Source organism: Sorex fumeus, unplaced genomic scaffold (assembly GCF_029834395.1).
Source record: "Sorex fumeus unplaced genomic scaffold, SorFum_2.1 ptg000022l, whole genome shotgun sequence".
Lineage (NCBI taxonomy): Eukaryota > Metazoa > Chordata > Mammalia > Eulipotyphla > Soricidae > Sorex > Sorex fumeus.
In genome coordinates, this window is record NW_026606079.1 from 4,275,176 (window position 1) to 4,287,862 (window position 12,687).

The following is a 12,687-nucleotide window of genomic DNA, read 5'->3' on the forward strand; positions in this document are numbered from 1 at the left end:
CCACAATCCAACAAGAATATATGAGTGACTCCAGGTGTTCTAGAGATTCATCTGCCTCTCGGCTGTTGCTGAATGAGAGAAATCCCAAGCCTTTCCCTCAGATGAAGCCTGGCCCTGTGAGCCCCATTCTGTCTCAGACCCTGACTCTGAGGAGAAGTCAGGAGGATCAAGTCCCTGTCATCTCCTCACCTGGCACAGCTGCCTCCCCCTCAGTTTTCTGACACATTCAGGATGTGGTTGTCACACTGTGTTTCTCGCACAGTAATACACGGCCGTATCCTCAGTGCTCAGCCTGCTCAGTTCCATGTAGGCTGTGTCCTTGGACTTGTCTACAGTGAAGGTGAGCCTGTCCTGGAACTTCGGTGCATAGCCTGTACCACCACTGTTAGTGTTTATCCATCCCATCCACTCAAACCCTTGTCCCAGGTCCTGCCGCACCCAGTACATCCCATAGCTGGTGAAGGTGTATCCAGACGCCTGGCAGGAGATCTTGACTGATGTCCCAGGTTTTCCCACCTCAGGCCCCGACTGTACCAGCTGCACCTGGGAATTCACACCTGTGGACAGCAGACAGGAGTGGGTGGACTCCACTTGACTGGCCCCGTTCCCTCAGCCCAAGTCATGGGGACGCTTACCTGCAGCCACTACCAACAGGAATAGAATTCTCCAGGTCCAATCCATGATGAGGATTGTGCACTCAGAAGCTTTTGAAGCTGTGTGTGTGTGTGTGTGTGCTGTGTGATGTTGTCAGGACACAGACACATCTGTATTTAACTCAGTGCTCCTCGTGTCATTTGCATATTCATGTGGATGTAGAATTCATAACTGAAGGCCTGGTCCAACCTGAGAAGGGGCTGGTGGAAGCCACTGGTTCCATCCTCAAGGGGAGTGAAAAGGTCCACGTTGTGATCCTTGTTTGAGAAGATAAGACCCTGCCCTGTCCCAGGATTCTGTGCACACAGAGATCCTCCTCAGGGGGGCAAGCCCTGTCAGGACCTTACCTCAGAGCCCCCACATTTTTATGACCTCGAGATATCTGGACACACCTGTACTTTGAGGTTGTTTCTGGCATCCTGTAACTCCCTCAAGGGATACTACAATGAGACTACAAAGCCAGAATAATGCTCCAGTGGTTTCCATTGGAGATATTAGAAGTCACCTGCATACAGGTTTTACTGCCTTATCAATATGTTAAGTGTTTCTCCCAAAGTGATAAGTACACACAAATTAACCTTCTGTGTCCTTCTCCACCCAGACCCCCCCATCTTCCAGTAGGTAGGCATCACACCCACCAGCTATCACCAGCACCAGGTTGGTCCCAACAACGGTCAAGATGCAGAGACTATAAAACCCAGCTCCTGGAGAACAGCGCAGAGTCTCCTGCCCCCGCGCCTGGCTGTCCTCACCAGGGCCCCTTGGAGGTGGGAGGTTTGAGTTTCTCTCTCCCCCGCCCCGAGCAGAGCCCCAGTAGCTGAGGACCTCTGGAGCCAGCCACGGCCATGCTGGGAGCACTCTCCACACATCCAGATGAGCCTCATACATGAAAAAACTGGCAGAGGAACTGGCATGCGGGTCCGGGGCTGAGGTCTCCAAGCCTACTCGGATTGGGACTGGGCCTTCTCCACTAAGACCCCCCCATCTTCCAGTAGGTAGGCATCACACCCACCAGCTGCGGCCAGCGCCAGGTTGGTCCCATCAACGGCCAAGACCCAGAGACTATAAAACCCAGCTCCTGGAAGCCTGTGGCCACATTCACGGCCATGCGGCATCTTATTTTTTCCTTTGGAGAACCTGGCAGGCTACCAAAAGTATCCTGCCCGCACGGCAGAGTCTGGCAAACTTTCCATGTCGTAATCAATATGCCAAATACCAGTAACAACGATGGGTCTCATTCTCCTAATCCTGAAAGAGCATTGAAATGGCTCTTTTAAAATCTCAGGGCTAGGAAGAAGGAGACGTTACTGGTGCCTGCTCGAGGAAATCGATGAACAATAGGATGATCGTGATCATGTCCTATATATATTTTAATTTTGGTTTTCTAATGAAAGCAGCATTTATTTTTCTGATTTTTAAATTTTTTATTACTATTATATGTTTTTTATTAAATCACAGGGAGATAGACCCTGACAAAGCTGTTCATGATTAGATTTCTCTCATATTGTATTCCTGATTCTGAAGAGAAACCACTCTCACCTCTGCACTCCTTCTAGCCTGTAACTCAGTGCTCCTGGGACTTGGCGCCCCCTGCAGCCTGGTCTCCACCCTGCAGGGAGAGCCTCTGGGTTCTCAGAGTTTAACCTCTTGGTGTCTCTAATACAGGATAGAATCCTGGACCTTTACTTCAGAAGCCTTGTTCACTAGTCATATTCTTTTATGGACCTTTGTTCTGGTTTTCAGTCACATCTGGCACTACTGAGGGCCTAATCCTGGCTCTGTGTTTAGGGATAGCTCAGGTAGATACATCCTAGGAAAATATTGACAAATCAAATTAATATATATATATATAAATGAAAAGGTGATACTGAGTGTTCTTTTGTGAGATTCTCTAAATCGATACAAGTCATTCACTCAAATAAAAATAATTTAAATGATCAAAATAAAAGATAATTTATTTAAGTAATGATTTTAAACAAAAATTCTATATTAAATTTGCTAAGTTAATGAAGACTTCATAAATCAGGCATGAGTTAAGCACAGCTGCCAACAAATTTATTATATAGCAGTATTAGTGAAAAATATATACGTCAACAACGAAATAACTAAAACAGAATACATAAAGTCTTATGTGAATATTCTTTCTGTCGGGGGTGCAAAAATAGAACCTCGAGAAGAATTCTAAACATGGCTGGAGAGCTGCTAGCTCACTCTGCCAGGGCAGCTGCGAAGAAGCGTCCCACGGTCTCTTTTATTTACTATCCTATGTACACACAGGACTGGAAGTATAGCACAGTGGGTAGGGCGTTTGCCTTGCATGAGGCCAACTGGGTCAACCCGAGTTCGATTCCTCTGCCCCTCTCAGAGAGCCCGGCAAGCTACCAAGAATATCTCACCCATACAGCAAAGCCTGGCAAGCTACCCATGACATATTTGATATACCAAACACAGTAACAACAAGTCTCACAATGTTACTGGGCCCACTCGAGCGAATTGATGAACACCAGGAGGACAGTGACAGTGATGTACACACACCTAATGCACTCAGTACAAAGAAAGCATTAACGTGGAAAAGGGGTTACAGGAGGGACATCAGGACATCAAGGCTACTTTGTTCTGTCACGTCTGAAAGCCCAAGGGTCACAGCCTCCAGAGAGGAATGCAAGGTCAAGCAGCCTGGCACCATGAGCTACAGCCTCTTGCACCTGGAGAGATTAGGAATGTGAGAGAATGTCTGTATTCCAAAGCTGAGCTTGGTTAGCGATCTGTGAGAAAGGGATGATTGCTTCTTTGTGATACTAAGAGCTAAAAGTCGCAAAGGAAGAGATGTTAATCCTGTCCTGACCAGTTCGGACACAGGAGTCATGGCTCACCCATTTTCATAGGCCCTGTGTTCCTCCCCGCTTGCGGGTGAGTCTCCATGAGCTCAACCTAACAGTTCTAGTTAAGCACCAACATCTGCAGAGACAGAACACAACAGTTTAACAACATCTTAACTAGTCTTTTTAGTCCCATGTTGAAAATCTCAATTTCCGATTGTCTAAGAGCACTGTAATAGAAGTCTAGACACTAGAACAATTCTGCAGATATAATTTAAAGGGTTTTTATAACAATACAGTTTTTGATCACAATTTCTTTCTTAAAATACCACCTCAGACTTATGCATTTCTTTATAGTCGTTCTGTTCTGTACTTCCAAAACTGTCTCAGTAAATGGCATTTATTTTCTAGGAATTTTATGGCAGGTGAATTAAGGTGACACACCCTTTAAACTGGAAGTGCTGAGTTCTGGCATTGCCAACAGGATCCCCTGAACCTTGCTCAGGAACTGCTGCTGCTGTCGCTTGGGGATCAGCCCTTCCGAACACATCCCCCTGGTGGCCCTGCACTCTCCGAGTGAAGCATCTCCTCAGCATGGCCATGACGCCTCTAAGGTCAGGGATCACAGGGGCAGAGGGAGAGGCATGCATGGTTCACTCTACTGCATAATGGTCACAGAGAAAAGTCACAGCGAGGTTGGGACAGAACACGGACACGCTCTCATTACCCAACACCACGTGATCCTGGGCTTCTGACTGTGACCACGACCATGATTTCACCTTCTCCACTCCCCGTGTGTCTAGTGGCGGGATTCTAGCTCAGGGATACAGAGATGCAAATACGCACATGGAGCAGGGCCCACAGCCTCTCAGAAGGGGTCTCCCAAGACCTGGATTCCATCTCAGAGAGAAGTATTTCCTGCTGGCCCACAACTGGTGAATATGTGAATATTTAGATGCTGAAGTGTTTTCTAGTTTTACACATTAGTTCCAGGAATGTCCATATCTTCATGGCACTTGCCTTGCACACGGACGACTCAGGTTCTATCCCTAATATTCCACGAGGACTCCTTGCACCTTAGGTAATTACTCTTAAGTAATTCTCGAATAAAGAACCAGGATGAACCTCTGAGGATCACTGGGTCTGGCCCTAAAACTAAAACCAAATGAAAAATAAACCCGAACTAGCAACACAATAAAATATGGGCTTGATAACTGTCAAGAACTTTTTTCCTGTAATAAGAACAGGATGTCTTTATTGTGTGCTTACCTGGAGTATGTTAGAGACTAGGGTGCATGAAGGTGGATGGAGTGTGACTTCACATCAATTTTGGCTCTGTCTCTCCTTCTTACCATGTAAGCATTTGATTAGTAATAAAATTCACAACAGGCCATGACCTAAACAGAATAAGAATTATAGATCAGTAATGTTTAATGAGCACTAAGATATATGTACACCCATGCAGTGATCATCACACCCAAAACAGTGCATAAGCCCGTCACCACAGTGTTTCCTCTGGGCCACAGTATTCCTCCCCCCACGCCTCATCCCTTCCTCATGCTCTCTGCAGTGCTTCCTATTTGTGTAAGTGTGTGTAGGGTGTGATGACGGAGACTCACTCTCAATAGCCTCCCACTATAGGGATATATAATGGCTTTTTCTCGTGACTAAAGGCGTCTTGGATTACTCTCAGTCCTGGATCTTTAAAATAGGTCACACGAACTTTCTAGAAGGAGGGAGAAAATGAAGAAAAGCTGTTCTCATCTTACATGAATATCAAAGAAGAAACTATACAAATAATAACAAACAGGAAAGTACCGATTAATATTCACCCTGCCAGTCCAGTATGGAGTCCTAGAAGCCTGGTGGGGTGAGTGTGGGGGGCAGGGAGGACATATCACAGGTAGGGGGTTGGGAGTGTGAGGATATCACTGAGAGGGGAGCTGCTCTGGGAGCGACGGGGAAAGGTCCTAGGAAAGACGCTGGAAGTGGGCATGAGTGGGAGGGGGGGGGTTGATGGGGGCTGAGTGTCTTAGTGCTGTGACAGAATATTGGCCTGTGTGGGCTTCTAGCACATGGTGACCCTCTTTGCCCCTGGTGGGGCTGAGACCTTTTCCCAGGTGGCTCTCAAGTGCCCTCTGGTGGTCGGCAGCGCCCTTGCAGTCCCTTCCCCAAGGAGAAGGGAATCCTTCCTGCGTCCACGTGGGGGTCACTCTGCCTGAACCACATTACAGCTCACAGAGACCTTAGAGTAAGTCTGTGTTACAGAGAAAGGCCTGGATAGGGGGAGTCCTGCAAAGGGTCACGGTATAGAGGTGGAAATGTTAAGAAATAAATAACCTGTGAAAATCAATGTCACTGTCAGTAGTTTACATGGATGTTTGATTCATTGACCAGTAGAATTTCCAAGTCTCATTAAGGGGATTTGGAATATAAGCTGGGAATTTGACATCTTGTGAAAATTTGAATAACAAATATCTGTGATCGGAAATACTTCTTGTAGTGTCTTTGAATTCAGTGTTTTGAATATTATCTGAAAATTTTTCTCAAAAAAATTGATTTTCTCTATAAAGTGTGACACCAACCAGGCCATTTAGGTTCCAATCGTCTAAAATCAGATGCAGGAGGAATAAGTGTTATTCCTGCCTCGTTCTGGGCATCTCAACTTATCTGCCCTCGTCTGGGGAAAACACTGAGGGGTCTGGATCTCAGGGTGTAGAATGAGAAGGAATTGATCGCTTGATTTCCAGGTTTCCCACGTGCACAGGGCAAAAGACGTGAATAATTAATCATAATTGATGTCTCTTATTCAGACATACATCTCATGGCAATCAATGTGCTTTCTAGCTACAGGATCAGTGTTTTACTTTTATCCAGTGCAGTTGTGATGCCCACAGCATTTTCCTGACCGTAGTCACTAGTGAGTGACAGAGAACCTTCCTGAAGGCCCTGCAGGCGAGTGCCCAGGAGTGAGCTGAGGGGTGTAGGCTGGAGCTTCACAACGAGTCTTCCTGCAGCCCCTCCCTTAGCCCTGCACAGAGAGACACAGCAGAGTGAGGAAGAAGAGGAGGCTCAGGGGTCACAGGTGGTTCTTCAGGTAAGCAGGCACCCTGTCATGCGACTCAGCTGAGCCCATCTCTGGGGGTCCCTGAGCACGGGAGTGAGACTCTCTGGGGAGCAGATAGGAGGGGAATGTGCGGGTTCACTGCAGGGAGAGTCAGAGACCATAAACTCCAAATGGCTGGGCGGAAACAGGGGTTGCAGGAAGTGTGAGATCCTGGAGGAAGTTGGTACAGAGATCCTTGCAGGAGATTTGAGAATGGACCTCTCCTGAGAGTGAGTGAAGGCAGGACAGGGGCTCCTGTGTGACCCTGCGGTCACTCTGAGTACAGTGTGGGTTAATTACTGTGCTGTTAGGATTCCCTTTTTGGCCTGAACACTCCTAGTCCTTGTGCCCCTCTCAGTCCTGAGCGCCCTCTGGTGGGCCTGGAGAGTCCTGTAGCCCAGCCTGTCTCAGCAGGTTTGTGTCTGGGCTACCCCTGACTTCCCCTCACTGTGTCTCTTGCACAATAATACATGGCTGTGTCCTCGGGGGTCACTGAGCTCAGTTGCAGGGAGAACTGGTTCTTGTCTGTGTCTCTGGCGATGGAGATGCGGCTCTTGAGGGACGGGCTGTAGTAGGTGTTTCCATCATAACATATTTCCCCCAACCAGAGCAGGCCCTTCCCTAGGGGCTGGCGGATCCATTCCCAGCAGTAACCACTGGTTGTGATGGAGAATCCAGAGACAGCGCAGGTGAGGGAGAGGGTCTGGGAGGGGGCCACCAGTGCTGGGCCTGACTCCTGCAAGGTCAGAGCAGACACAGCACCTGGGGACAAGGAGAATCAGTCACTGTCAGTCCCTGCAGTCACTCCCTCCCCTACACCCTGTCACATATGGGACACTCACCCAGGGGGGCTGTCCCCAGGCAGAGGAGAAGACCCCACAGAATCATCGTCTTGACCACAGCTCTGCCTTCCCCAGAGACTCAGTCCTGAGTGAGGAGACAGCTGTGAGCTCTACAACCCAGAGGGCATTTGACCCTGGAGCCTGAGAGGGATTTGCATGAGGTTACTCAGTCTGTTATAAGGGGAAACTTACTTACCTTGGATCTCCTTGTCCCATTGGGTACTGAACTCATACACCCTGTCTGGTGGATTGAGCACTGGGGCACATTAAAACAGTCATTGGGGCATATTATAACAGTCATAGGGGGATCATGACTTACTCATCTTCATAATCAGAGAAGATCACAGATCACAGATCATCCTGTTATTCGTCGATTGCCTGGAGCAGGCCCCAGTAATGTTTCCTTCATCCTAGCACTGAGATTATATTCAAGGCTCTTTAGGAGAATGAGACCCATCATTGTTACTGGTATTTGGCATATTGGGTATGACACAGGGAGTTTGCCAGACTCTGGTGTGTGGGCAGGTTACATTCGGTAGCCTGCCAGTTTGTCAAAGTAGGAATGAGATGTCATAATAAGATGCCGCGCGGCCGCGAATGCCGGTACCTTCAGGTGTGCGGAGAGTGGTCTCAGCATGGTGGTGTCTGGTCCTGGAGGTCTTCGGCTGCCGGAGCCCTGGTCGCGGCGGGGAGGAAAGCTCAACCCGCTCCCTCCAAGGGGCCCCGGCGAGGAATAGCCAGGCGCAGGGGCAGGAGACTGCACTGTTCTCCCTCCGGGATCTGGTTTTTATAGTCTCTGAGTCTTGGCCGCTGATGGGATTACACGGCGCCAGGGGGCCAGTTGGTGAGTGTGACCCCCGCCTACTGGAATTTGGAGGATCTGGGTGGAGGATGCTCGACTCCAATTCGAGTAGGCTTGGAGATCTCGGCCCCGGAACCCACGTGGCTTTGTCCCTCTGCCGGTACCTTCAGGTGTGCAGAGAGTAGTCTCAGCATGGTGGTGTCTGGTCCTGGAGGTCTTTGGCTGCCAGAGCCCTGGTCGGAGAAGATGAAAGGATCAAAATTCCTTAATTAGTTCACCTTTTCTCTTTTCTATCTCTCAGAAACTCTAAAATTAAACTTTGTTTTCCTTATTTAAACACCAAGGTTTTCAAGTTGTTCCTAACGCAGATGTAATAAGTTTTTAATATTCCACCACCAATCCCACATTCTAGTGACCTTCTTTCCTCAGTGTCCCCATTTCCCCAACCAACACAACAAGCTTGACCTTTCAGCAGGCACATAATCATTTATTCTATGTTACTTATTACAATCAAAAGACTAAGGGAATTATGAAATTACTTCAGTGAAAGAATATTTGTGCAACTGTTCTATCTCACCTCAGGGTTGTGGGACCTTTGTCTGAGAATTTACTAAGCTGTTGGTCACTGGTTGAGCCTTCTATATTATTGTTTTATTGTTAAGTTTAGTTGGCTTCTATGTTACTTTCTCATCTAGTTTAGTGGCTGCAACTGGAACTTCAGTTCTCAAGAATCAGGAGGTGTCACTGAGTCCAGAAAGTTTAGGATGTGTAGGACTGGAATGAGTCTGAGAAGACTCTCAGTGAAGCCCTGGAGTTAGACCTTGGGCAGTAGGTGTGGTGGGTCAGTGGGGGTGGGTGCGGCTAATGGGCCCTCAGCAGGGTGGGGACAGGGCCCGTGCCCTGTAGAGCGCCCTCTAGTGCTCAGTCGGGGTCGGTGTGTCCGGGAATTCCAGCTGCTGGGCTGTCCTTCCTGGGAGAGGTCTGGTGGGTGAGCGGGCATGAAGCAGCTGTGGGCGTGGGTGTGGCTGCCTAATATTCATATCTAAGATTTGATTAAAACTCTCTCCTGTCTGAGATTCCAAGACAAACCCAAAGGACAGACGTGTTCCTCTCAGACCCCACTGCTTTCTAGGACAGAACTACGGCAGTTACTGACGAGCCACGAGACAGAGTGTATGGAGGGTTCGAACCCTGACTCTAGGATTGATGGTTTAGAGTTGGGGCCTGCTGGGCTATACCCTGGAGCAGACAACTCTTATAGATTATATTTCACCAAATTCCAACACATATTTTAAAATTGTTCTTCAGACTCTAGTTTTCTTTAATCTTCTTAATCACACAAAAAATGTCAGACTTCACAACTTTGACTGGAAATCGGTATGTTTCTGTTCATTCTGTCTGTCGTGTTACCCTGAATTATCCGTGCCTGAGTTTCTTGCTGTGGTTACCTTGTCACCCTCCATAATGCCACAGTCTATTGCTGTTCCTCCATCAACTGCCTCTGACAAATTGTCAAATTCTTTGTGGCATCTGAGGGGTATTGAAGAAGTATCAAGTAGGAATTCTATGGCCTGTAATGGCCCCTGTCCCTACCCACACCCAGAGTCAGAGCAAACCCTCCCCTGAGTGTGTCCATTTTCCTTAGGACAGTACTGCATTCCTCTTAATGGCTGATCCTCAGGCAGGACACAGGAACCGTGAGCTAGAAATTAGGGTGGGGGACTCAGCGTGCCCCCCTCCTCCTGTGGGGACCCGAGTGGGAAGGGGACAGTTCCCACAGGCCTGAGCTTTCCCCTGAGGGTGAGAGGGGTCAGTCACTCTCAGGAAGCCCTAACCTTTGGATTCTTGTAGGATAATGTTGGTTTTTCATTTCTCCCTGGCCACAGAGAGCTTAGGGTTGTTGGGTTACAGCATTCACAGTGCTCCCAAGGCACTCTCATTTGTGTATGTTTATCTTTAACCTCTTTTTTGTGCTTTCTTCCCCCAACCAATTAATCACCATTTTCTCCTAAGCAGTACCTGTGACTCGTGAAGTCAAATTCCTGAGAAATCTCTGATTTCTGATTTACAAGTGAAATATTCAGTTCTCCTTCTCTTATGTCCTTTTGCATAGTTTGCATCAGAGCAATGTCCTTTTTGTATAGGCACAAGAAGTCAGTTAATGTTATGCTTTTGTAAGTTGGTAGTTAATTGACATCGAATGATATTCACTCCTGGGCATCTGTTCTCTCGACTTAAGCCTCAGTTCCCCTACTTTCTAGCACCCCAAAAGCAGGGTCCAACAAGGAACTGGATGGACCCAGGGCAAGCTGTGAGCTACCTTGGCATTGAAACGAGCCAGGCCAAGCGCCATACTTAAATGCTAATTAAGAGCTGGTCATGGACAAATTCTACCATGATCCAAAGAGTAACAACGGATAAGCACCCTGCTTAGTGTTTAAAAATACTAATCTGGCCTGAGCCTCCGACCAGGGCTCCGGCAGTCGAAAACCTCCAGGACCAGCCACCACCATGCTGAGACCACTCTATGCACACATGAAGGTACTGGCAGAGTGACAAAGCCACGCGCGATCCAGGGCTGAGATTTCCAAGCCTATTCGGATCGGGTCCGAGCATCCTCCACCCAGATCCTCCAAATTCCAGTAGGCGGGGGTCACACCCACCAACTGGCCCCCTGGTGCCATGTAATCCCATCAGCGGCCAAGACTCAGAGACTATAAAAACCAGCTCCAGGAACCTCGCGGCCGCAAATGCAGCCGCGCGACATCTTATTATGACATCTCATTATCTCGTTCCTACTTTGGACAAATTGGCAGGCTACTGAATGTAGCCTGTCCACACGGCAGAGTCTGGCAAACTCCCCGTGGTGTACCCAATATGCCAAATACCAGTCACAATGATTGGTCTCATTCTCCTAAAGAGCCTTGAATAAAATCTCAGCGCTAGGATGAAGGAGACGTTACTGGGGCCTGCTCGAGGCAATCGATGAATAACAGGATGATTTGTGATTTGTGATTGTGAATCTGACCTGAGCACTGGAGTCTGAGATCTATAGCTTAATGTATCTCTTACTGTGTCCATAAAAATGACTAATATTAAGAAATAGAATTAAGATAAATGTTTCAATGGTTATTGGACTAAGGAAAGGAGAAACACACCTCTCGGTGGTATTCGGCCATTGAGCAGATATCCTGGCTGCAGGAGATCAGGAAGGGCTTTCATATGTTGATTGTGCTACCTAGACCTAGGTATGGTTGCTACCCCCAATGCTCTGTGGTTGGATGCTAGATCTGAGCTGCAAGACAGGAATGAGGGGCAGCGTGAGACTGGAATGTGGAACTTGGTGAGACTGGAACAGGTGTGTGGGGAAGAGAGAATAAACGGAAACTGATCACCAACGGGCTTGGCCCTCTTTCCTCCTTTGTCTGCCCATTGCCATTGGCCGTCCCAGGAAAGGTAAGTGGGTAAGTGGGCGAGACCACCAAATGCAGGTGAGAGAGAGCCGCGGGCTTAGTTTTTTTTTTTTGATTGCACAACTTCTGACCAGGTCAAGAGCCCCTAAATATTCTGCCTTTGAAACCCAAATAGGACGCACCCCCATATTCCAGGGGACCAAGGAGAATAGTCAGAGAATCTTGGATCTAAATAGTCCCTGAGGAACTCTAGACAAGGAGCCCTTTTACCTCCTTCTGAACCTGTTGCTGTGCTGACCCAGAGTGCAAAGAGAGGTAAGTCCCAGGAACCTGCAGATCAGCCCTCTGTCCCCCTGAGGAAGGCATGTGTCTGGGATCCCACCTACTTCCCACCCTGGGTCCCACACACACAGCTCTGTTGTCCTTGTGACTGCTGGGCTCAGGGCACAGAGGACGGTGCCCTTGGCTGTGTCCCTGGGATGGGTCACCGTGGGGGTTGTGTGTAGTCTGAGCTTGAGAAGGACCAAAGGTACCGTCCACTCCAGCCCTTCCCTGGAGGTTGGTGATCTGGCCATGCCACAAGCAGAGGGTTTGCTGGGAACCCAGAGACAGGACAGTGAGGCTGTGTCTGCGTGGGCTTTTCTCCTCCTGATCCATCTCTTCCATAGCCGGGGTCAGATTCTGAAGATTCCCGTGGTCAAGGGGAACAGTGGACACCCCTGTCAGACTGTCCCCCATGTGAAAACTTCCCAAAGATGCTCACAGGTGTAGCTGTCATCAAGAGAAGTTACAGAGAAATTCAGCGTCTGTGGGGCTGAGTTTTGACTCTCAGAGACTGTCCCTGAGGGGCTCCTGCCCTGAGAGCAGAGGGGCTGTGTTTCCCAGGAGTCCAAGGGTGAGCAGCAGTGGACAAACTGTGCAGGGAGGGGCAGGAGTGCACGGCTGCTCGCTCCCCTCTGGGATCTGCTGAGAGGAGGCGCTGGGTGGGTCCTGGTGGACGTGAGATCTGAGTTTCCTCCCCAAGCGTCTTCCTTCTAGAGCAGGAGTGGCC

The 12,687-nt window shown here is 48.6% G+C and overlaps 1 gene segment (V, D, J or C); it reads right to left on the reverse strand.

Annotated features, from left to right (window-relative positions):
* Positions 1-252: 252 nt before the first annotated feature.
* On the reverse strand, positions 253-681 carry LOC130023262 (immunoglobulin heavy variable 1-2-like; the record flags this gene model as incomplete). The annotated part of the segment is given in 2 exon segments: positions 253-557; positions 636-681. Coding segments are annotated over 2 exon segments (351 nt in total), but the record flags the coding sequence as incomplete, so codon positions are not given.
* Between the last annotated feature and the right edge of the window lie 12,006 nt (positions 682-12,687).